Source organism: Cydia fagiglandana, chromosome 5 (assembly GCF_963556715.1).
Source record: "Cydia fagiglandana chromosome 5, ilCydFagi1.1, whole genome shotgun sequence".
Classification (NCBI taxonomy): domain Eukaryota; kingdom Metazoa; phylum Arthropoda; class Insecta; order Lepidoptera; family Tortricidae; genus Cydia; species Cydia fagiglandana.
The window spans coordinates 14,560,191-14,585,944 of NC_085936.1; the positions used below are offsets into that span (position 1 = coordinate 14,560,191).

General features: G+C 37.6%; 1 protein-coding gene and 1 pseudogene across 5 annotated transcripts in view; one reads left to right on the plus strand and one right to left on the minus strand.

Moving 5' to 3' along the window:
- LOC134664542 (tyrosine kinase receptor Cad96Ca-like) overlaps positions 1-20,542 on the plus strand; it is an 85,860-nt gene extending 65,318 nt beyond the window's left edge. For 3 of the 4 annotated variants that reach the window (XM_063521240.1, XM_063521243.1, XM_063521241.1), the window contains exons 3-11: positions 221-450; positions 775-1,251; positions 1,806-1,910; positions 4,454-4,592; positions 8,922-9,073; positions 10,820-11,002; positions 17,061-17,200; positions 18,211-18,352; positions 18,681-20,542. In XM_063521240.1, the coding sequence (XP_063377310.1) occupies positions 221-450; positions 775-1,251; positions 1,806-1,910; positions 4,454-4,592; positions 8,922-9,073; positions 10,820-11,002; positions 17,061-17,200; positions 18,211-18,352; positions 18,681-18,905 (1,793 nt within the window). In that variant the 3' untranslated portion in view covers positions 18,906-20,542. The remainder of the gene's footprint in view (positions 1-220; positions 451-774; positions 1,252-1,805; positions 1,911-4,453; positions 4,593-8,921; positions 9,074-10,819; positions 11,003-17,060; positions 17,201-18,210; positions 18,353-18,680) is intronic. The other variant, XM_063521244.1, reaches the window with a different exon arrangement.
- On the minus strand, positions 20,534-22,744 carry LOC134664745 (uncharacterized; annotated as a pseudogene). The gene has a single exon (XR_010098277.1). The product of XR_010098277.1 is annotated as an uncharacterized LOC134664745 (transcript).
- Positions 22,745-25,754: the final 3,010 nt, after the last annotated feature.

Genomic DNA, 25,754 nt, shown 5'->3' on the forward strand with positions numbered 1-25,754 from the left:
CCACCATCCAACATATGTCTTTCTCATACTTTTATATATGTACAACAAAGCAACGAAGTACCTAATACCAGTGAGCTAACACGCAGTACCTAAATGAAATTGATTGTATTCTTGATAGGAAACCTCAACGTGTTAAAAATTTATTCGACATATTTAATATATTTATATGTATACGAAATTTTACTTTAACGTAACACTCATGTCAACTATTTTCTTCCAGCATCGCCTCAAATACTGGACCTGCAGAACCTGCAGAACCTACTGCAGGTTCCACGGCTCTGGTACGCGCGGACCACGGACCCCAAGGGCACCGAGGTGGCCAGGGCGTTCATGGCCGCCACGGGGGACCAGGCCGTGAACTATTACCTGGACACCCGCGGCCCTCCTGCGCCGTTCGCGATCAACTCCCGCACAGGAGTCGTCACTGTCAATGACACACTTATGGATAAGGTACTTTAATTGTTTATATTGGCTCGTGGCAAAGAACAGAAAACCATGCTTTAAAAAATACTAAGAGCCACTTGCGCGTTCCAGGGTTAGCCAACTAACTCGGAGTTAACCTTTTATATAGGGTTAAACTGTACTGTAAATAAACGGTTACCTGGCTAACCCTGGACCGCGCAAGTGGCCCTAAGAAAGTAATATAAAAATAATCAAGAAAATGTGAAAATTTGCAAGTATTACGTTAGTAATGAAGAGTCACGATAACAATTAAATGTACATGCAGATAGCCTTAAGCCCACTTTGGTATTAATTTAAACTTTCTTATTTCAGGAAAACCGATCTTACTCATTATGGGTATATGCAGACGATGGCGTGTTACCAAAAAAACTAGAAATTTTGGCTTCAATCACCGACGCTAGTGGAAAACAGAACAAAGTGGGGCACCCCCCACCTTTCCCTCCTAATTTCCCAGAAATCTTCACTGCTCCGCCTCTGAAGCCGATTCAAAGACCAACCAAAGTAACTGAAGAAGTTTTTGAAGAAACTACAGTACCTGATATAACTACAACAACTGCGACATCAGTTCAGACAACTGTTAAAATAGAAGGACGTAACGAGACACACAAAGACAATAATATAATAAAAGACATAACGGAATCACCTGATGTAAATAATAATGACGTGTCATTTGCTACTATGATACCGTTGATTGCTATCGGTGGACTTGTCGTTATTGTAGTTGCAGTTATTATCTTCGTTTGGAAGAGGAATCATGGACAGAAGGAGCCGAGCAAGAAGGACGATATGGTAAGTTTTTTAAGAGATCATGTTATGAAGCACAAAGAGGTTTTAAATATGTAGTTAAATTGCATGTCTGCAATGTTTCTTATTAAAAAAGACTTCGATATAAAAACGATCGTTGTGCATTGCAAAGAGACCTTTGTTGTTGTTAATAAGAGCATATTATTAATAAGTCATGATGAAATGCCGCGCACCGATGCCTATATACCCAAAATATGATCACATCCAAATAAAGATAAATTATGTTTGCAATCGAAAGCAAAGACGATTATCATCTACTTCCATCAGTCCCATCTACCCGGCGTACCTTTCTGATTAATATTTTACTTATAGTAGCTTTGATTTTCTTAAAGTAATATTTACTCAATAAAGTCTAAACTGGACCCAAAACCTAGCCCTTCCTACCATCATCATCACCATCCACTAATCGTCAGTTGGCGATCGAGACACTTCAGCAATACCGTTCCTTAATTCATATCCCAGAGTTCAGAACTGGTTTATGAGTTTTTAGGACTCTGTTAATGTGTTTTGGTTGTCAACCGATGTATCCTCCTCCGCAGAGCAAAGACTCGACTGGCATCGTTCTGCAAGAGCCGACCCTGAACTGGGACCGGCCGCGCGCCTACTCCAACCGGTACGAGGCGTGGGACAACGGCCACTTGCAGGTCAGTCTGGCCTCAACACTCCTACTTGTTATGTAGTCTGGCCAGCCAAACGTGTTCACGAATAAACATCTGATGGCAGCAATATTATTAACTTGTCTTCAGATCAAATTTCACTTAGCTGACACATAGAAATAGGCCTTTAAGCTTACCAGTGTTACTATGGAGTAATAAAATAAACTTTATTTCTCTAAATTAAGGGTTACCATTTATTTAGAGAAATATTTATTTGTTTTACATTACAACTGGTGCATTTGTCTGGCCATACTATATTTACCAAGCCCTACTGGAACCTCGAACTGACCTATGCCAACATTCCGATTTTTTCATCAATTTAAAGTAGATTCAACTTTGCCAAATGAAAGCGGCATAATATCACTGTTATATATGACGGATGCTTCTTTAATTCGCAAAGACAGAGGATGCAAATTGCTTGGAGTGGATAATTTGCATATTAACAGAATGCTTTCCGTACCCTTTTATACAGTAAAACCCGCTTGAGAAGATTCTGAAGGGGTTACGCTAATTTGCGAATTTGCAAAAAAGTGTCTAACCAATTTATAGCCAATAACTTGAAATATGTAAAGAAGGACTAAAATTACGTAGGTACCTACTTATATACACTTAAATTGTCATGTTAATAGAATGGAATTGAAAACTTTTCCGATAAATTTATCTAAACGAAATGAGGCGCCCGAGGACGTAAGGATGACTCACGTTAGACCGGGCCGTGTCCGGGCCGGAGCTTACTTTTATATGACATGACAGGCCATCACGTGATGCTTTCCATAGAAAACGGTGCGCCGGAAGCTCCGGCACGGAGAAAACCAGGTCTAACGTGAGTCATCCTTAAGGTGAGGACCGGAAACTTTGCGAACCAATTCGATCTGAGCTAATAAATTATAAACAATTAACAAAGCAATTATTAACAAAATACACGATACTGACTTGAAAACTTGTGATGTATTGCAGAAAGAAAAATTTGTCCTTTGGCAATTTGTGTGCTGATATATTTTTAAATCATTTAAATATCAACAAGTCAACCACGAATTATAATTTTTTTGTATTTCGATCTCACTAAATAGGTATTCACTATTAAAGTACTTACCTAAATTGATTTTATTTAAACCGCTAATATGTATATTACTGTTATCTACCTATATTTAAAAATATCCAAGATTAATCTGGAAGCACTTTATTAATAAATGATAGTTAAAATTAACATTAATACTTACTTCCTTTATTAAAGCATTTATGTATTATAAAGCTTTAAAATGTAGGTAGCTAATCCTAAAATCGTCTAGACGTTCCGTGGCATTAACCTCGCCATATCATACGTGTCTTTTGCAATATTCGAGGTATTAAAGATACTTAATTTAATTCAAAGTATGCCGAGTAAATTAAGTCCACCACAAAGTTCTGTTGTTGTCACAACATTATAGCAATTACTGTTATTAATTGTTAAAAAATAAAAGTATCTAGTTATTACCGAATAAGTTCAAATGCGTGAATTTCTTATGCCCTGCCCGTGAAATGCCTCGAGCAAATGTGCTCGCCTCTGACACTGGCAGCCTCGAGCGTAAAAAACAAATGAATGAATTTCCTTTGACGGCCATTAAGCCGAGCTGCAAATTGCACCGAATTTCATTACTCGAGCAATATTGTACTTCAAGCGTTCACACGTTTTTTTATGAGCGTATTACGTTTAGGTATTCACAAACAGGGAAACGAAAATTGCAGACGCTCATGCGACAGGGACAATTATTTTGTATTAAAATTTGCTTTCGTGCTTATAGTCGCTTTACGTTTTTTTGCATCGTTACGATGTTTTGGATGGTTTCGTTTTAATCGTGATCACATAAATTTAACAAAATCACTGATTGGTGTAGAGCGCTGGTGGCCTAGCGGTAAGAGCGTGCGACTTGCAATCCGGAGGTCGCGGGTTCAAACCCCGGCTTTTCGGAACTTATGTACGAAATATCATTTGATATTTACCAATCGCTTTTCGGTGAAGGAAAACATCGTGAGGAAACCTGCATACATCGGCGAAGAAATTCAAAGGTGTATGTGAAGTCCCCAATCCGCATTGGGCTAGCGTGGGGACTACAGCCCAAGCCCTCTCGCGCTCGAGAGGAGGCCTGTGCCCAGCAGTGGGACGTATATAGGCTGAGATGATGATGATGATGACTGATTCGTGTAAATGGCGCAGTTAGGAACATCTCAGTAACATAAACCTACTCAATTATCAACATAATAATTTATAATTTAAATGTACGAATATAATAACAAATAGCCCATTAATAAATTAGTATTCAATATCTGCAGTGTTATATTTCTAAATAAACAATCTTAGATAATAGAGCGTTGATAGCCGCAACGTTTTTAGTTTTGTGAGGAAACTTTCTTGATGATTTGATCTGAATTCTTCAACAGAACTTCCCCACTTAATTACTTATAATATAATAAACATACTGTTACCAACACTAAAAAGATTAAGTTTATATTTCATCTTTAGTTTAATGTTTCCTTTCTTGCTGTCTTTTCAGTTATCAGAGGAGACCACGATCACGAAGGATGAACCGACCGATGATTGGGAGTTCCCGCGGCATCGACTCAGGATCTTCAACATCGTGGGCGAGGGTGCCTTCGGACAGGTCTGGCGTGCTCAAGCTATCGACATCGATGGTAAGTGAATTGGCTTTTTTAATAGAGATGCAACGGATAGTTGTTTGGCCGGATACCGGATACCAGATATTCGGCCTATACATCTGCCGGATATCCGGTATCCGGCCGCTGAATATTCGGCCAGCGAAACTATACCTACATTTCGGTTTTTTAGGTGCGCATTCTGCAGGTTTGACCTGTTTCCTAGTAAACGTTCGCGCGGACTCATTTCTACATAGGTACGAAATGAGTACGCGTGCAAGTCAGTGGAATGATTAAATTGTTTTAAAATAATAAACAGGTACGAATATGACCGTGACTGTTTCTTAAATCCAATTGGTTTACTCCGAAATCAAGCAATGTTACTATCCGGTATCCGGCCGGATAGTAAAATAATGGCCGGATAGGCGGGATACCGGATAGTAACCGGATATCCGGTGCATCTCTACTTTTTAACTGTCAGAAGTGATCACCATTGTATAAGTTTCCACCACTGAGCATCTTTAAACTTTTCGCTGCCATTGACTTGATATAAAGGCAGTATAGGTACATTTCGTGCCCCACACGCCATGACTTGATATGTTACATGGGTTATTTACGTGAAATGTTTAACATAAGGCGTTCATGACTCTATTACTTCAATGACGTAGTAGCGAAAAGGTTAGTTTTGTGGAGTGGAGTGAAGGTAAAGTCGAGCGAGCTTAACCCTTAAAACGTTTCTGTCACTTTTTTAGTACAGGTACTAAATGTGGCGCCAAGTTTAAACACTAAGTGCAGGCTAGAAAAGGAAGTACGTTAAAGAAAGTCCGAGAATAGTACTTTTTTTCCTACTTTAAGACAATATCAGACATAAGTATGCTCGTTTTCTTCTCGGGACAAGGGTGTATTGTGGTAAGCTGACAAAGGCGTCAACAGGCACACAAAGTTTCAAGTTTCAAGTCAGTGTATGTGTTGAATCAGTTGAATACAGCTTCTACGGCCTAGAAAATAGAATATTTATTACGTAACATACATTTTCTTGCTTCAGCAAACTAAATATTCTTGTTAAACTGTATGAGAACCGTCAAAGTTGATCACTGGCCAGCGAAAACCTATTAAAAAATATTAGGGAATATTAAATATCACGGGTGTGTGCGACATCTGCGTTGTATGATCAAGGTAATTAATGTAAACACTAGTTTTTATTAATTTTATTATGAACCTAGTTTGTTGCGTGCGTTTGCGTATATTTTTTTGTATAAAAGACAAAAAAGGCGTTTCCAAAGTTTCAATAAATCTAAAACGTAAAATTAATCTGTGCTCAAAATCAGAACTTAACTTTAATTTAAGTGACAAATACTTGAATGTAGATCACTGAATATGAAGAGTAATAAATCATCTTTTGTTTCAACAGTCTAGCTGGTCCAGTTATGAATTCTGCAACTAGGCTAAAAAAAGACAAGTTATTGAATTTAATTTTAAATTTTAAATAGAGAAATTAATTACGATATTAAAATGCCTAACGTATATTCAATGTTGTCATCCCTTGCGTAATACGAGCTTTTTAATGAATAAGGCACTGGTCCCACCGCGAGCTAGTAAGTAGTACTTAAATACATAGAAAACACCCATGACTCAGGAACAAATATATGTATCATCATACAAATAAATGCCCTTACTGGGATTCGAACCCAGGACCATCGGCTTCGCAGGCAGGGTCACTACCCACTAGGCCAGATCGGTCGTCAAAATATCCTATAGCTTTTCAAATTTTAGCTGGCCTTGTTGTCAAAAATAGAAAAACAGAAAATCTAATGTTGGCTTGCCGAAAGTCAGTTTATTATCATCATGTAACTTGGAACATTGTCTTTTTTTAAGTTTTAGTATAAAGTAAGTGTACAAGTTTCGTCTTCTATGTATGAGCTTTAACAAAATTATCTGGGTCTACACATAAACCATAAATACACGATCTCGCAGCACTTTGTTAACTACATATACCGCTTTTTAACTCGTAATATTGGTCACCTTCAATAATATAATACTCGTATTAAGACAAAAATTTAATAATATTTTCATAAAAAATGGTGCCCATAAATCAGGCACTATTCGCTTTTCCTGTGGAATGCATGTAAGGTAGAAGTACTAGTGCTCGACGCTGCACTAGTATTCGACATGGGCACTTTATGTCAAAGTAATATAGGTTAAATTTGAACGGCGAAGATTTTTCTGTATTCAAATTTAATCCTTGTCACTTTGACATAAAGTCCCCATGTCAAATACTAGTGCAGCGTCGAGCACTAGTACTTCTACCTTATGTAATCATCATCAAAGTAACGTGCAATCATCATTAGACATTTTTTACTCGTTACAGGTGCTTTTATAAGTTATATATATAAATATATTAAAATTTAATAACTTTGAAATCAGGGTATCTGGGGGTAATTAACTTTGTATCAGAATTTGTGGCTAGACTGCTAAAAATCTGTTGAATATTAATAGTCGTGAAATTTAATTAATCTCGGGTAATCCATGGACAAAATCAGAATCCTCAGACCACGAATTTAATCTAGTATTATCTACTAAGTCATCTAGTGTTTATTAAATAAACTATTATTAAATTTATTTACTTATATACCAGTGTACCTAGTCAATTTAGTAGCCTACTTAGGTACATTTTACGGACGGATGAGGTAGGTACCTACTTCCAAATAAATATTTTATTTTCTATTTAGGGAATTCCTTTGGGTGCCTGTAAGTTTATTGTTGTTCAAAGAAGTTCAAAATAAATATGTAGATTGTGTAGCTAGAATATGTTTCTTTTGCGCCTGTATAATTAAATTAATTAGCGTTTAAATATACAACAAATTTATTTCATAATTAAAATAGCACATAAACTAAAGTTGTTCAAATAAAATAAATTAGAGTTATGTTGACGACGTTGACGTTCAACTATTTAGCTTAAATCGTGCTTATTTTATCTTACCGCTATGATAGTTTCATAATCATTGCTACGTTTATTACGGTATAAGTACGAGCGAAGAGAACATGTAAATTTTCACTCTAATAGAGCTATTTTCGATGTTAATAGGCATTGTTTTCCAAGCTAAGCTATTATGCAGGATAAATACCGTTACAGCAAGCGTTTCCGAATTACACACGCGAAACGTTGTTATGATCATTTAGTGCACCACTCACTCAAAATGATCACTTTATTCGAGTTGATTGTCATTTAGACGGGGAGGGTGTTTTTTAAGAGTATAGAGGAGGGGTTTTTAGGTATCATATGAACTTTTGTCATAGATATATTTAAGTGCGAAAAAATTTTTAAGATTATACCGTAGTGGATAAACTGCAAATCTAAATTTCAATGTTTATTTCGCGGATAAGACACAGTTTGAGTCTAGGTACTAGTTATAAAAAAAATATTTTTATTATTGGGTCGTTATATTACCTTTGTTATTACAGTCAGTTCAAATCAGGCCGCAGTGCATAATGCTCGCGCTAGGTAGTCGTTTTTATCGATTGGTGTAAAAGAAAGTTGAATCTATTCTCAGGTCAGTTTAGGTATTATTATAAAAATAGTTTCTTGTATATTCGGAAGGCGAAATTCTACTCAAAACATAGGTATATGTTTTGAGTAGAAACCAATTTTTCTTGCTTGAAATGCTTGAATGTATATTTTTTAGCCGTCGTTAATGTCTTAGTGTTATGTCTGCTGGACAAAAACCTCAGCTTAAAATTCAAAAATATCCTCGGGGGATGGGGACATGGGGGATGACAATAGTTGCCTATGAGTTGCCTAATATTTATATTCTACCGGACATTGCTGCTCCCATGCATATTAACGCTAAGAATGTATCGTTACTTATCGATCCAGAAATATCTGAAAAATTGTCAGTGTCAGATGTCAATTGTCAAGTTAGTGAAATATCACGTGTCAAGTCGGTGTCAACTTAACTCGCCATACAGGGTGTTACTGACCATGGGGATTTAAATCCAGGGCTCGATTCTACTTGCTAAACTGAGGTACTTTTATTATGGCACCAACCCCGAAATCACAAAAAAAAAATACTTTACATACATACATTTTGGCTGATCAGATGTCGACGTTTTCTATGGAAAAGCCAAAAAAAAATCCCCGATTTTAGGGTAGGTCCCATAGTAAAAGTAGCTCAGTTTAGCGAGTAAAATCAAGCCCTGTAATTAAAGCCCCATGGTCAGACACATACTGTATACTCCTTTTATGTTAACTGTTACATATTTTATTTATTTATTTGGAGAACCAACAGCTATGACAATACCATAGAAATTATAGTGGATACAGAAAGCCAATTATAGGAACTCACAGGTAGTAACATAATACTTTTACAGGCAAGAAAGGCGAGCAGACAGTGGCAGTGAAGACGCTGAAAGAGAATGCGTCTGAGAAGGAGAAGACTGACCTCGTGCAGGAGCTCATTGTGATGAAGAACCTCGGAACCCACCCCAACGTTGTCAGGCTTATAGGATGCTGCACTGAAAAGGTAAGGACCTCAGAATTAGGGATGTTGCGAATATTCGCATCCGCATCCGCATCCGCGGAACATCCGCATTATTTTGAACATCCGCAACTGCATCCGCATCCGCATAAAATCGATGCGGAGCATCCGCATGATGCGGATGTCAACCAAGTCGGTAACAAGAACGTATTAGCGGCGGCGCCGGCGGCGTAAGTGCTAGATAATTTCGTCATTATATATGACAAATCGTCTAGATCCCGAAAAGTCGGCCAAGTTAGTGTTTATAAAATAAAACGCACGTATATTCTTGCTCAAATACTAAACGTTTCGTTTTTTTAAATAAAAAATGCTAAAAATGTAATCTTTTACGTTTTTTAAGTACCAAATAATGACATCCGCATCCGCAGCCTCTAAATATCCGCATCCGCGGATGTCAAAAAATCTACATCCGCAACATCCCTGCTCAGAATATAGGAATACACTGAGATTAGCAGAGGATGTTACTGGAGGAGCGAGTCCCACATACAACCCACCTGAGCTTACCCAGCCCGGGGGTGTTATGCGTAAATGTAACCCCTACGTCAAAAAAAGGAATACACAGGTAAAGGGTGGCAGGCGTGTAATAATATTTCATGAGATTATTCCACTATTTATTAGCATTTTCTGAATTCGAGCTACTTTTATTCACATGGCTCACCAATTCTCAATCATTATTTTACATAAATACGCCACAAACGAAAACTATTTTATTGTATATTGCTGTCTGATTCACTCTAATTTCTTCTGGATATTATGTATTGTATCATATGTCATCACGCTCCTCGAATCACTAGCCAGAGAAACTACCCACCTTTTACAAAAAGAAGGTTGAGTATCCCTAATAATATAATATCCCAAATATACTGCAAATAGATTTTATGAATTTCAAACTTACTCAATAACAGAATTTATTAAATCAGTTTCATTTACAACGATATAAAAGTTGGAACCAAAGGCCTTGATAAATATCAATTAGACCCAATAATCTTTGATTAAAGAATCGATTTAGATCAACTTTATTGAACCCGAGAGCTTATCGGCTTCAAGCTCATAAGGAGGATTTAGTGTTCGGTGAAAATAAATGTTCCTATTAGGAGAGTCGTTGCCGAGCTATCTTGATAAATCGTTTACTAACCGTTGAAATAATTTCTATTATCTTTTGATGTATCCGTTTTTATAACAGTGACTTTTCTTAAAATAAAACTTTGTCTAATATTTGTTTAGTCGATAAACTGCTTCTTTTGTGTTACTGATTGAAATAAATCATCTCTAAATGTTTGCAGTAAACTGCAGCGGTATCATGGTGACATTTTTATCATCTGTTATGCCATGTGTCACTTTCGCACTTACATATTTGATAGAACGTGACAGACATGGTGACAAATGATAAAGAGCCGACCATATTTAAAACCAATAACTAGTTAGCCCTTCTGTACGGATATGATGGTCGTTATTGGCTAGTGACAGTGTGATAAAACGGTATCCGTCACTTTCTATCCCGCGGTGTTAAAAAGTGACAGTTATTTTATCACGGAGATAAACGTGGATAAAGCCATCCATAATACGCTGGTTTCATATTTTTTAGTCTTGCAAACTATGACACTCGTTACTCGATACAAAATATGACAAAATTACAAATTTTAGTATATTATTAGTGTCATTCATTTGATACTCAGGCAATAAATAAGTCAAAAACGCAACGTAACATTTCAATTTCGATTCTTTTTCCAGGAGCCAACCCTAGTAATAATGGAGTTTGTTAGTCTCGGGAAACTCCAACAGTTTCTGCGGGACTCTCGAGCCGAACGACACTACGGCAACACTCACGCCGGCAGTCAATTCTTGACCTCACGAGACCTCACCCACTTCGCCTACCAGGTGGCCCGCGGTATGGATTTCCTCAGTTCAAAAGGGGTAAGTGTTTTTTTATATAATTCGTCGGTATATAATTTGGTATATGGTTTTATATAATTACAAGCACAGGGCCCGGTGGTGGTATTAACAGTATAAGTCATCATGACATCCGCCGTGCTGTGCCCTGCCACACAAAGCAAGATGACATTCCAAGTGCCCATACCTTTTTTTTTGGACATAGATTAAGGACATACCCCCGGGTTCATAATAATTATATACTTACTGTATAGTGACGATGACTCCAATGAAAGGTCCCATTGAACGAGCCATATATAATAATATACAGGGTGATTTCGGGGTCGTGGAGCAAGAGAGCCAGACATCATACAGAATCCAAAGATGAGCCTAATGATGTTGTTAATTATTTGCAATTATTGTTTATCAAGAATAATGATGATTATTTTCCAAATGAAAAGTAGGAAAAAAAACATTTTTGCATACAATTTGGTGACCCTACTCAATGTGACGTCTTGTCGCTTTCCATACAGCGTATGTCAAAAGTCATAGGGTGACCATAATTACTTATGGTTAGGGAGGCGAATAGGGGAATTTTCTGCAATACTCGAGCGTGGCAGTTTAAGATATGAGAGATACCTTAGACCTAATAGAACAACCTTGTAAAGTATTTAGCTCTATATGTAGTGACGCGCGCCTGGGATAGACGATCAGATTAGTAAAAAAAAATGGATAGTCTGAAATACTCGAGCGCGTCAGATTAAGATATTGGGGGTTGATTTTAGTGTTTAAAGACTAAATTTAACTAATCTGACGATAAGTCCTTGACGCCGCCGAGTTATAGGGTCGCGAACTTGTAAAAAAAAAACGTTAATCCGGCATTCTCGAGCGCGATTTTTATTTTTTTTATTTTGAAGAATATAATCTAAAACTTACTAAAAATACAAAATCTGCCGGTTTCCGCATGACCGGAAGTGTGGAGGAGCCATTTCGTCTTCCTAAGAACGCGTTGCGGCATATAAGTCGCGAACGATACATTTTACAAAAAAAAGTTTAAATAAACAAAAAAGGTAATTTTATTTTACACAAAAAAGGTCTCTTTACATTTTTGTCCAAAGTTAAAACTTTTTGACTTGAAGCATCATAAAAACTCAAACTCCCGGTTTTTTGAGTATATCTCGAAAACTGAGGGTGTTAAAAAATTGATATGAAATAACGATGATTAAATTATGTGACTTTTATTATATCTCAAATTTTTTTTTCTATAGCTTCTCGACAATTTTCGTGGACTCGGAAAAAGTTACGCGTATCTGTATACAAAAGTATTATTAACATGTACAGTTTCATGTATGTATATTATTCAATAGCCTGTTGATCCTCAAATTGTTTTTTGGACGTACCGTAAGCAAAACGAAGTGAAGAATTGAAGCAAAAAAGAGGAATTTGCCATAAACATGTAATACAGACTGAGCGCTTCGCGGAAATATGCCGTCCTACCAGTATTTTTCCTTTATTTCGCAACATTGATGGTGGGGAAAGAAGCGGTAGAAGGGAATTAATTTTCGGTACACCCTAATATATATATATATATATATATATATATATATATATATATATATATATATATATATATATATATATATATATATATATATGTGTTTATGGTCCCCTAACGTAGACCTATGTGCCCTCAGTATGACGCCGATTGAAGAGAGAGAAAAGACCCGACGGTATATTTCTCGAATGTGCTGAATGTGTGTACTACATTTCATCTACATTTACGTTGGTTGTATCTATCGCTTTATTGTCATTCTTAAATTCCCCGTTTTATCAAGGAGAAAGAAAGGAAAAAAAGAAACCAAAAAACCTTTTTCGGTCAGATTAAGAGAACCCACCAACATTTTTGTCAGATTAAAAAAATATGCTTTCAGGATACCGAGATAAACCTCCCCTATGAAAATCTGACGCGCTCGAGTATTTCAAAAAAACTTTATTTTTTTGCATTTTCAAAAATTCATCGTAACTTATCGTCACGCCGAAATCGTCAGTTTTTTTAAAGGAAGCTTCCTTGGGGCCTACTTAACACCCCTTCCGAAAATCTGACGCGCTCGAGTAAATTTATTTTTTTTGCATTTTTGACTACTTTATATGCCTACCCCCACCACGCAAACCGGCAGATTAGTCACGACCCAGAAATCACTCTGTATATTCATGTTATTGGAATGCTCCTATGAAAGATTAAAGTACATACTTATCTTTTCGTTTTGAGGAGTTTTGATTTCTGTCTCGCGTACATTATGTAGGTAGGTACTTACGATTACTGTCAAATTAACGACGCCATACTATCCCCGAGTACTATCCATTTAGATCAGTTTCCTGTTTATTTTTATATCCATTACTTCCGTGAACTGTGCGGAATGAAAATAGATAGAAAGCGTAAGTATTTTATTATTCTCGTGTATTTCAACACTGCGTCATTTATTTTGTTTATAAAAGAATAACAAAATAATTAAACTAAAAATTAAAATTAAAACTAAAACTAAACTCTAACAACTATATACACATATTTACAAATAAAAAATGGGAGCTAGCTCGGCGCCGGATGGTAGGGTGCCCAGAAGACTGGTGGCATTGCCGCGCTGAATGGCAATGCCAATTCGTTGGGCAAGGAAGTACCCAGCCCTCTGGTCACCCGTAGCATCATTAAGACGCTTCGCCAGCTCCCTAAATATTTGGTGTGCCCCGGGTCCCCAAGGCCCGAGGGTTTCCACCCCAAACGGCTCAAACATGCAACCAGAATCAATGGCTGCATATTTGCGCCGTTTGAGGTGCTCGGCCGTTGCGGCGGCCGTCCCGGCCTTGGTCGAGGTTCCCGGGAGGTGGGACTGCGCCAGTGTGTCGACGCACGTGGCGTCCCACACTAGGGGCCGGCCCAGCCTCCAGGGAACCAAAGTCATCCCGTCGGGCCTTTTGCCGTCGTCCCTGGTCAGGCCTGTGGGTTCCAGGACGGCTGGTGCTCCGGCACTGGTAAAGGCCCGGCGCAGAATGTCATTGATGCTGGCGTGGCGTGTGATGCGGCCAGCGCTCCTGCTGCAAGACATTTTGTTTATATCAAAGCAATGTAAAAGGTGTGTGCGCCATCTATTCGAGAATGACTTTTTCTTGATTTACGACGCACGTTTTTTTCTTAGACTTTATTTATCTTATACGGAGTTATATACACCGTGAAATTTTAGTGGTTGTTTTCCCGCAACGAAATGATTCTGCTATCGATATACAGTCGATGTGTAATCTTTTTTTTAAATAATGTTAAGAAATGCCAGATTTATAAATGTGTCGAACGAAACTCGAAAGTGACCTAACACCAGTAGTAGCACTGCAGTAGTACCTACCTAATTCTTTTGAGTGAATGAAACAAAATAACCTAAAAAGTAGTTCCATTTATTTTACCTTCACACATTTTACGTGCAGTGAGTTTGCAGATCCTTAAAAGTAAACATAACAAGTTAAGATCAAGCTTTTAATGATCAAAAACTTAAACAAACACTTAAACTTCCCGATACCGCAATAATTGTTCGAACTGCAATCCGCCACGTTCAATACACAATCACCTCTGCCCTGTGCATGTGCTGGCGTTTGAAACTGCCCGTGGTTAAGCAGCCGCTGTGTTGCGGCGACAATTGTTCGTCCGTGTGGAACTTGGGGGTTTAAAATCCCCCGAAGACGCAGCGACTATAAATGGTCCGGTTCCGCGTAAAGTCGCCGGGCGGCGTGGGAGTCGTAGTTAGCCCTAGCGTACAGCTGCACCATCGCGACGTACTCTAAATTAGAATATTCGTAATGTTGATCCATTTTACTAGAAATAGCAGTGATGACATTGACAGGATCTGTTATCACATTAGTTTAATAAGCGAAGAGGATGTAATTATTCGATTTACCAAAGTTGACACAACGTAATGGCAATCATCAAACTAATAAAAAGGTTTTATTTCAACTGTTAATCGTGAAGGAACAGTCTAAGTAAATTTTATTTTCAGTTGTCAAACAGTAAAGCATTCTAGCCTGTTACACAGTTTAAAAAAGTAACATGTGCTTGTTTATTTGTTTATCTGTTTACAATATCGGGAACTGTCGTCGACTTGCAGTTTTAGTGTGTTACTATTGGTTTTCGCTTGTTCGAGTTTAGATTATTTTTTTGTAATTTTTTTTTTTGGGAATCAGTTTATTTTTAAGTTTGTCTATCATAATTCGAAAGTACTACCGATAGCAAATCGCCCTGCCGCGGGAAAAAAACCACTAAAATTTCACGGTGTATATCTCTGGTCATGGTGAGAGTACTGTCATACAAAGTTACCTTTTCGTTTACAATGTTAGTATGCATCTGCACGAGGAATCTATTTAACTACGTATTTATTATTAAGTACCCATCTCCTTTACGTTTACGTACTTCCATTTGAATAATACAATTTACTTCAGCCTAGTTTCAATTTAAACATGCAAATTGAATGTCTCAATTTAATCTGAACGGAGAGAATAAAATAGCAAAATAATATAACGGATACTGCCGATTGTGTATCTATGCAAAATATCTTTGACTGTACTTTATTTAGTTATAAGTTCTTCATTTCCGTATTGGCGGTTGTTAATTGAATAAGAATTAGAATAAGAAATGTTTATTAGCACAAATAATAACTAACTAATAACACAAGTAAAATTAAGTTACATAAATATTTGTGCCAAAAGGTCCTCACTCAGCTTCTTGTCACGTTGTGTATCCTAGGACACACAACGTGACGCTGATTTTCAGTGAGGCCTGGTGAAAGACTAAAACTATATGGTGACAGAACATAAGAATTCAACAATTGAAGGTAAATACGTAGTTTGTGGTAAATACCGACACTTAACAGAACTTTTACCGTCAACTATTACCTAGGTACACGTAGTACATACTAACTAGTAATACTAGTGTGTTTTTGTAATTAGGTACATATTTGGCTATGGAAACTGATATAAGTACAGATTAGACTATAATATAATAGGCAGAAGTTGAAAGTTTGCCGAAACTTTAGAATTGTTAGGTTTTACTGAGCGGTCGAAGGTAATTGAGTCCAGCGACAAATTCTCCCATTTTATTCACTTCCATCTGTTTTTTAGGGTTCCGTACCCAAAGGGTAAAACGGGACCCTATTACTAAGACTTCGCTGTCCGTCCGTCCGTCCGTCCGTCCGTCCGTCCGTCCGTCCGTCCGTCCGTCCGTCCGTCTGTCACCAGGCTGTATCTCACGAACCGTGATAGCTAGACAGTTGAAATTTTCACAGATGATGTATTTCTGTTGCCGCTATAACAACAAATCCTAAAAACAGAACAAAATAAAGATTTAAATGGGGCTCCCATACAACAAACGTGATTTTTGACCAAAGTTAAGCAACGTCGGGAGTGGTCAGTACTTGGATGGGTGACCGGTTTTTATTTAAAACGAATAACTAGATAGGAGCAGGTGCTGCATAGATGCCGAGACAAAATTTCGTAGCAATTAGGTACCATCTCCCGAAAGAAAGTCTCAGACAGTTGTTCATTTTTGTGCGATCATTTCTTTACACATACATGTTTAAGGTTGATTAATTTTATTAAGTAGCCGTAACGGCCAAGCGGATCCAACGTTCGACTTTCAATCTGGTCTGGAGGTTGCGGGTTCAAATCCTGGCACGTGACAATCAGTGTTTTAGAACTAATATACAGAATATCATTCGATAACTATTTGCCTACCTCTAGCTTTCCGGTGAAGGAAAACATCGTGAGGAAACCTGATGCTTACATCCGCGAATAAAATCAAAAGTGTATGTGGGGGACCTCACCCGTATTAGGTCAGCGTGGGGACTATAGCCCAAGCTCTCTCGTGCATCAGATGAGGTCTGTGCCCAGCAGTGGGACGTAAATAAGCTTCATTATATTATTATTTAAGTACGCGAGGATTATGAGGTTGACTAGAGAATTCCTTAAGTCATTATGGTCCGTCTTTTGTACTGGTTTAACAAGTAGCTAAATAATATCTCATTTTTTATCTTATAATTGGACAAGCACTTGACTATCTTTTGTTCGACAGATAATCCACCGGGACCTGGCAGCGAGGAACGTGCTCATCACAGAGGAGCGCATGTGCAAAGTGGCCGACTTCGGGTTCGCGCGCGACGTGGCCGGCACACACGTGTACGAGAGGAAGAGCGATGGCCGCCTCCCTATACGGTATGACACCATCATCAATGGGAGGCAATCGTTAACTATAGACCGACCGCTTAACGTGGCTTAACTGAGTCCTCGCCTGCGCGGTACGGGGGCGACGGGGCGGGACGACTAAGGGTGGCGGGGAAGGTGCGGGCGGCAGGCGTACGGCGAGGACTCAGTTAAGCGGTCGGTCTATACACGATCCAATAATATCCATAAAACTACAAAATATCGCTCAGTGTACGCGTATAAATAAAATGGTTCAGACAGAATAAAGACTTAATTCCGTATTTGACGAACTATTCCCTGAAACAGCACGGAAATTGCACTTCATCGGGATAAACTAAAGCCGAAAATCTATGCATGAATGTGAAGATAAGCTTTTGAGCGCCGAATAAACAGAAACTGCCGCCCTTTGCGGATCTGTTTTGATGACGTGCGCATATACGTTTCAATTATAAATTCTATTAAGCTCACAACTTAGTTCATAATTTTATAAAAACCTTATCTCTGTTAAATATAACGAGATTTTCTTTAAAATGTGTGAGCATCACGATGTGTACACCCTGGTGTATTTCATTTCAAGTAATTTAAATGAGGATTAATTGAAATAAATAATAAAAAAACTTAATAAAAGTGTGTATAATACTTGATAAGAACTTAATAATAGTGTACTAAAGTTTCGGCAGGCGTGGCTCACTCTGCGATTTCGTCGCTTTGCTACAGGTAGCTAAAAGTACATCCGTTCGACACCAATTTTGGGGAAAGCTATAAGCCGCGCGTGGCGCTGTCGCCACTTCGGCCATGTCTGTGCTGATCGTAACAGACGTGTTTTGTTAGAGAGTGAGTCTTCTGTACCTAATACTATTATTTATTCTGTGGTTTCGGTGGGCGCGCTTACCTAAATTGCATCACATTCCTTTAAAAATCGAATCCATTTATACTCGTATATTTAAGTGTAAGTAACTAACCAAATACTGCAGTTTCATAGATAAATGAACAGGAATTGAAATGGTATTATATAATTTCAGGTGGATGGCTCCTGAATCGCTGTACGATGACATATTTAGTGTTAAATCTGATATCTGGAGCTTCGGTGTTCTTCTGTGGGAGATCGTCACACTTGGATCTACGCCGTACCCTGGATTGTCAGCGGGTGACGTCATGAGGAAGGTAAAAACACTCGCAACTTGGTAGATACAGAAGATATATCTAACTAAATAGAGCGACGAATCGGCATCATCATGTTTGTTTTATCTAACACTCATGTTTAAGTGCTGAATAAAAAACAAGTGAACAGTAAATATATTTCGTCGATTGTTTTTCTTAACACGTAGAAAAATGGATGTATCTTAGGGCACCGACCGATCCACTCTTCTATACAGCTGGTGTTGGAGACGTAGGTACCTACAACAGATTATACAACTTGAGTACGATAAAACGCAGTATCTACCAAAATTTTTATTTTAACCTATAAGTACCTACTTATACTTGTTTTCAGGTCCGCGAAGGTCACCGCCTCGAAAAACCCGAGCATTGTCGCCGGGAGCTCTACAACATCATGTACTACTGTTGGGAGGCCGAAGCCTCCTCCCGGCCCGACTTCAAGGAAGTCGTCTCCATGCTCGAACGGCTACTGTGCACCGAAACAGACTACATCGAACTCGAGAGGTTCCCCGACCATTCATACTATAATGTGCAGCATCTGGACGGCGAGAAACTTTAGCAGTTTGAATTTGGAACTGTGTGAATGAGCGAAGCCAATTATGATAATGTTATGGAAATTAATTGGAGCGTTTTTGTGCCGCATGCTGTTGAGATAAGCTTGGCTGTAAAATGTTCAACTCTAAATGAACCTTCTATTGTTGTTTATAAAAGCAACATAGTGTAGATAACTAAATGAAATGTAAATGGTGTTGTGAGTGTAGATTCTGGAGTCAGTTGCTTTTTGATTTTTAAATGATTAGTTTCAAAGATGACTGGATCGTTTAATAACGTATGCAGATTAAAATTTACATATTTTTTATGCAAAATAACTTCTATCATGCAGTTTTTACTACAGAACTTGAACAAAAAGTGATCTGGCGTTAATAGATGAAGATCTGATCTGAGTTAAGTATAGCTTCAATTTTTACTAAAACTTTATACCTATAGCCCCTCAAAGAGTTATCTATTAACTCTGGTTCAGTGTTATTTAATAGATTTAACTACAGCCTCCCATAGCCCTACAAAATGAGGTGCGTAGGCTAGAATATTTTTTAAATCAACAAATGCATTAACCATGCACTCAAAACTGGAGGAAGAGTTTTGTTTTGAAAAGGCATAAAGCTCAGTTGTTGTTGTTGGTGTTGATGTTTGTGTTGTTGTTGTGAACGAAAAAAAAAGATTATTACCGCGACGCGCAATAAACCTATGTGATGCAGCAAGATCTGCGCAAATTTATCACATAAAACAAATCTTCAGACTCTGCGCAGGCGGCGGATTGAACGGCCAATTTATTTTCAGCACCTAAAATATCAACTTCAGATTGAATTGCCTAAAATTTTGCATAATGTGCGTCCATTTTACTTAAACGCACTTAGAGTTCTATCACGTTAACCAATCTACTTTACTACATAGTTAATGGATTTGGTTAACGTTCCCTTACCCGCGCCACGCATACGAATAAAACCCTTTATAGTCCGCCGACATTGTGTTGAGCTATGGGAAAATGGGTTAAACTCCTTTACTTTTATATGTATAAACTTAACTAAATGGTGTTAAATTTGTATATGAATAGTAATTAAATTAAAAAAAGTCTTTAATGAAATGTGAACTTAACTGCGAGACTTTTTTACTCTAGTTTGCATCCCTTTTGTGTTGTATGTGAAAGGAAAAAGATGCAACACGAATATCTATCAAATAGCCATGTGAAATGTCAGCATAACGTGTTGTACCGAGGTGTATAATTGCTGTCAGCATTTTTAGTGTTCCGTACAAAACTTTGTTCACGGAACACTTATTTTTTAATAATACCTATCTGATTATAATATAATGCAATGTTTTTAGCAAAAAAGAAATAAAATAAAGCGACAGCGAACGATGGTAGGATAGCAATGTGAATTGGATAAATGTTAGATTAAAGTAAAAACTATGGCAATAAAGTACAGATACTTAATTCTTAAGATAACATTTAAGATTTCGTTATATAGGTATGTAATTCAATCTACGTAGTTGCTAGTCTTTAGATATAGGGATGTAATAATAAGTATAAATTTAGTATACTTACATTATAAATATTTGTACAGTTAAAATAGTGTTGTGAGTGTTGTGACGATGGTTTTGTAATTTATGCACGTCATGAATATACGTTTGTTAAAAATATATGAAGTTTGATTTTGGTAAATAAAAACCAATCACCATAAACATATTTCTTATAAAATTTAATATTTTTTACAAATTTTGTATTAAGTATAATTTCCACTATGAACACAATTGTGCCACACAAGTAGCCAAATATAAGGGCTAAATATCCACTTTGTAGAGTTTGAATGGATAGGGCGGGTCTCTTATTGTATTCATGTTTCAATTCCTTCAAGAGTAGAGCTCGCTGTCTTAACAAATAACCACCAAAATATACTATCACTCCGTTATTGATGCCATGCTGTCTAAAATATGTCAAAATTCTAGAAAACCCTTTCATAAACGGAAACCCTTTCGTAGACACAGTCTCCAAAGGGACAGTAAAGACGTTCGTTGGGAAAGCATAATACATATAGTTTCCAAATTGATCACTCAACTCCGGTATTATGGCTGATACATACGCCAGTTCCAAGCGACTGCACAAGAGAGAGAAGTTCCGGTGGATCGCCACGTCTCTCAAAGCATCCTTTATATCGGCAATATCAATCCACTCGCCCAAGAAATAGTTATCAATAGGATCAGTAGAATTTTCAAAAATATCATGTAATTCTTCAGAACCGCCACATTTTAAGCCACTCTCAACCAATTCCTCGACGGTCGATATCTGATATTCAAAACTTGGGTTTGTCAAGACATCAATCAATTTTGTTTGATAAGCAGTTATTAATAAAATGCAATAAAGGTTTATAAATACAAAAAATAAACGCAAACTATGCGTTATTGGTCGTGAAAATGCACAAAAACCCAAATTACTGAGCCAAGTGTTGATAAAATAATGATCCAGATTTGTTCTATAAGTTGGATCCCTGCTCAGCTTAGCTAACACCATCCAACTTAAAGCAATAAAGACAAAACAAGTTATAACTGTCAACCATACGGTTTTTTGAAATATCACAAAAAGAGCTAGCCATGCCGGTTTTGGTAACGCTCGTGGAACGACCCAGGTGTAGGAATCGGCTAAGTAAGTTGTACTGCACTCAAAATCTTGATGAACTTCGTCGTCGGGAAAAATGCCTCCTAAAAGTAGGTGGCCTTTTTTGTCAGCTAGGTCTCTCAGTGCTCCGCTCCAGTCACCATGAAATGACTTCTCTCCGCGATATGAATTCAGGATTTCGTAACGTAGGGAAAGGTTATAACGTTTTGCTAACTGATCAATCAATAGACTTTCCATATTAGGATCCAACGGATTATGACTTATAAAGGGCTGTCGTTCTAGAGCAAGCACTTTCAAACTACATCCCATCATGTCACTAGGAATTTTTGATTCAAAAATCTTTTTTGCGTATTTTATTTTGCCACGTTCACAGACGTTTTCCACTATCAGTCTATTTCTTATCGATTCATTGTAGTATCCACAATATTTTGGAGGTTCATAAGGCCGCCAACTATAGATATTTGCCTTCCGGACATTATTAACTTCTGGTATAATCACAACGGCATTGATCACATTAATTTTAAAAAGGCAAAATAGCATATCTTCGGCATGTCTGATGTTTTTATCGTCAGAACCGGTTATTGAGAAATATACCAAAATGAACAAGGCACTCGGATTCCAACTCCTAGATCGAATAAGTCTACTTGCGATATAACTGAATTCCTTGTAGTCTTCTATGATTAAAATGAAGTAATGAGCTAGAGGTGTAGCTTCAAAATGATCCATGTGCGACCCAACACTCATTTCTATGGCTGTATTGTCATTGTTAAAGCATATCCCTTTATCTTTCTTCGTAGGTGTAGCTATTTTTACAGAGTATTTTAATTTTGCATGCACAGATTTAATGATAGCATGTCTTATTCCAGCTACTGGTGTGCTGACGTTAAAAGTGTCCACGAAATAGAGATGTCCAGATTTCGCAAAATTTCCATCAATTATTTCACTAACACAACCGGAGAAGTCACTAACCACAGTAGGACCGTGGGGGTTAAGTTTAGCATTAACGCCGATACTGAATAAAAATACTATTTTTAGCATGCTGATGCACATGGAACGAGTAAATGTCACAAAATGCTTTTGCTAAATGCTCAAGCAAGCCTTTGAATAAATGACTGAAAATATTAAAACCATTGCATTGATAATTATCTCTGACAACGAAAGTTACTTACAGTACCGTTTAAAGTTAAATTAACTCCAGCGAGTATTGATAACTTTAATGAACTGGACATTTAAGTAGGTCGACATAAATAATATGGGCATAGACATTCAATTTTTCTTTTACTAAACATTGCTTTAAAAAAAAACGATTCGAAAAGTGGAATCATGAGCGTTGCGAGGTTTTAAGGCCTTTGCACTACTGTAAAACATTAATAACCAACCACACCACACCAACGAGATAAATATTAACCTAAACATTATAAACAAATACAGATGAACATTTTAAAAATATCTAGTCATTCAAAAGTACCGTAAAACGGGGTGAGTAGGTTTCGCGGGGAGAGTTGGGTTATGAATGGGGAGAGAGGGGTTTGAGAGGGGGGTGAGAAGGGATTTTAAGGCTACTGCTACAAAAATAATGTATTCCAATTTAAAATGGGGCTATAGTAATACGCATAATAAAAAAAAATCGATCCAACAATCTTCCAAAATCACCTTTGTATGAAAAACCCTCTCACCCCAAATACGAGGCACTACGGCGTGAGGTGGGTTTTCCTCTTTATCGTCAAAGTTATGACATGGAACTACCCAAAATAAAATACAAACTAAAATACAAACGTCCAAACCACTTATTATATACACCATTCAGTTTTCACATGTAAAAATAAAATTTTACCGAGGTTTGAAAGTCAAATTTCACCCAACTTACCCCATTTTACGTTACCAACATTTTATATTTTTTTATTTATTTTACAGTTTTAGGTACTCAATTAGTTTGTAAGTTTAATTATAAAATCGGTGTAATACCTATTATATTCGCACCAACAATTTAGCGCAATGAATTTTAGATTTTTTTTTTATTGATCAAATAAGTAACACAGCATTACAGTATAAAACCAAGGCACTGTGAAACTACAAAGTAAAAGAAAAGACAAAGAAAAACAATACACATAAAAAATTAAATTAACTAAACATTATATTTGGGCGACGACGTAACGGCGTGGCTCCGTAGCGTCGTCTGACTCGGCGTAGGGTTCGGCAGGTTGCCCCGGAACCGCCGAAACACCACACCCTTCGGCCAGAAGTCCGCGCTTGCGATGGTGTCCTGCAGCGACCGCGGCACGCGCACCACAAATGAACTGAAGTGCACATAGTGACGCGACTGTAGCTGGTGCACCCTCAGCGTGAAGCCAGTCTTCCGGCGGACGTACTCCACCACCTCGTCGGCCACGGCGGAGTAATGTAAGCGTGACACGTATAGCGCCTTACTCGGTGTCGCAACTCGTAGGCCAGAATTATAGAACTATATGAATTATTTAATCCCAATAACCTCTGTGTATGTAAATAGCATATAATATGAATTAAGGTTTAAGGTTAAATTATTATTAAGGTTAAATTACTTCCACAATCTGACGGCAATATCGTTTTAACGTAGTTCAGTCAAAAGAGTCGTAATAACTTTACCTGCCTATCCTTAGCCTAGATATTTCTGTTGAAATTCGTAATAAAAGTTGAATACCGTTTACCTGGACCTTTACTACCCATCTGCCTCGAAATCGTTTGAACCGAGCCCTCTAACTTTATCGATGCCACAAGATCGTTGATGCTACCAGATTCCCAACATTAGAGTGGGTATTAAATGGATAGTATTTTGTTAATTGTTTGTTTTGTTGTAACATTGTAATAACGTCTAACGTTTTTCTAAAATTAGAAAAAACTGTAAATTCTGACACATTATTTTCACTTTTTTTTCGTGCCAATATTAGCTACAGTGTCAATAAGGCGCTGACACATTTCCTTGCAAAAGGTGCCTATGTTGGGGAATGGCAATGTATGGAGCCAGAGACCCGAACTCTGGCTCCGATTCGGCTAGGAGACGAGCGCACTCTGCAGGGCTTTGAGCAAGTGCTTAAATCAAAGTTTTTGTGAATACACGAAGGCTGGGATTGGATTTCCGGGCAGGCTTGCGTCCAAGCATTTTTGGCCTCGTTCTGTATTTGGATGCAGATATTGTCGGCGGGAAGGCAAAACATTTTACTATAGTCGCACCAATAAAATTCTGCAGCGGATTTGATAGCCCACGCAGTATAAGTGTTATTTATACGTCATAATTTCATAGAAGTTTGACGTTTAAAATGACACTTGCACTGCTTGGGCTATCAAAATCGCTGCAGACTTTTTACGGTCTAACTTTAACTAAGCTTACTTATTTTTCTATGAGGTAGGGGAGCCGCGGGCTTAATGTAACAGAAGTAAGTAGTAAGTAACCTTAGTAGTAACGCTCAATTTTTACGGGGTATTAAAAACATTTTAACTTCTTTTTTTTTAATGACTTTCTTATAACTCGAGGAATAACCTAAACACCGCCATTGCCCCGCCAGACATCGAAGCGAGTGGATGTGCATCATACGAGCTCTGTTTCGACCATGCAGGTATTGAAAAAAATTACGGGGTAAGTTGTAACAACTCCCAGTTTTACAAAAAGTGTCTGGTGTAAAAAATGCGTAAACATTTAAAATTATTAATCGGAATTAGTGCTTAGATAAATACTTTACAAACCCTCATACTCAGAATCATAAAATTATACATATTTTAAACAATACTGGCTTTTTTCTAAAACTGTTATAACAAGCCTCCCGCTCCCCTACTTGAGGTGAGGCACTGAACTAACTCGACAACAATACACGTGCATAGCGATGTCAGACAAGTCATTGCGATGCAAATTGGGTGCTGATGTCCTTTTAGCCCGACTGCATGCATACGCGTGAGTATTTGCATGTTGTTGTATTGTGGGTAAAGTAAGAGGACGATTGAATGGTAGAAACGTATATGAGCGACGAATATTTATAGCGGAAGATACTTTGTGGAGAGAAAGATAGAGAGAGAGAAAGAGTGAATGGTGAGCCATGAATTAATCATCATCTTCAAAAAAAAATCTCGTTAAGCCAAATATTATTAAGCTATCTTTATAATTTTTGAAATTCTTGTACACTTGGTTCCAAAGTTACAGGGGAGTGGGGCATTTCTTTGGACTTTCGGTGCGACTATTTTCAAAAGTATTCACTTATTAAAATAGCGGCA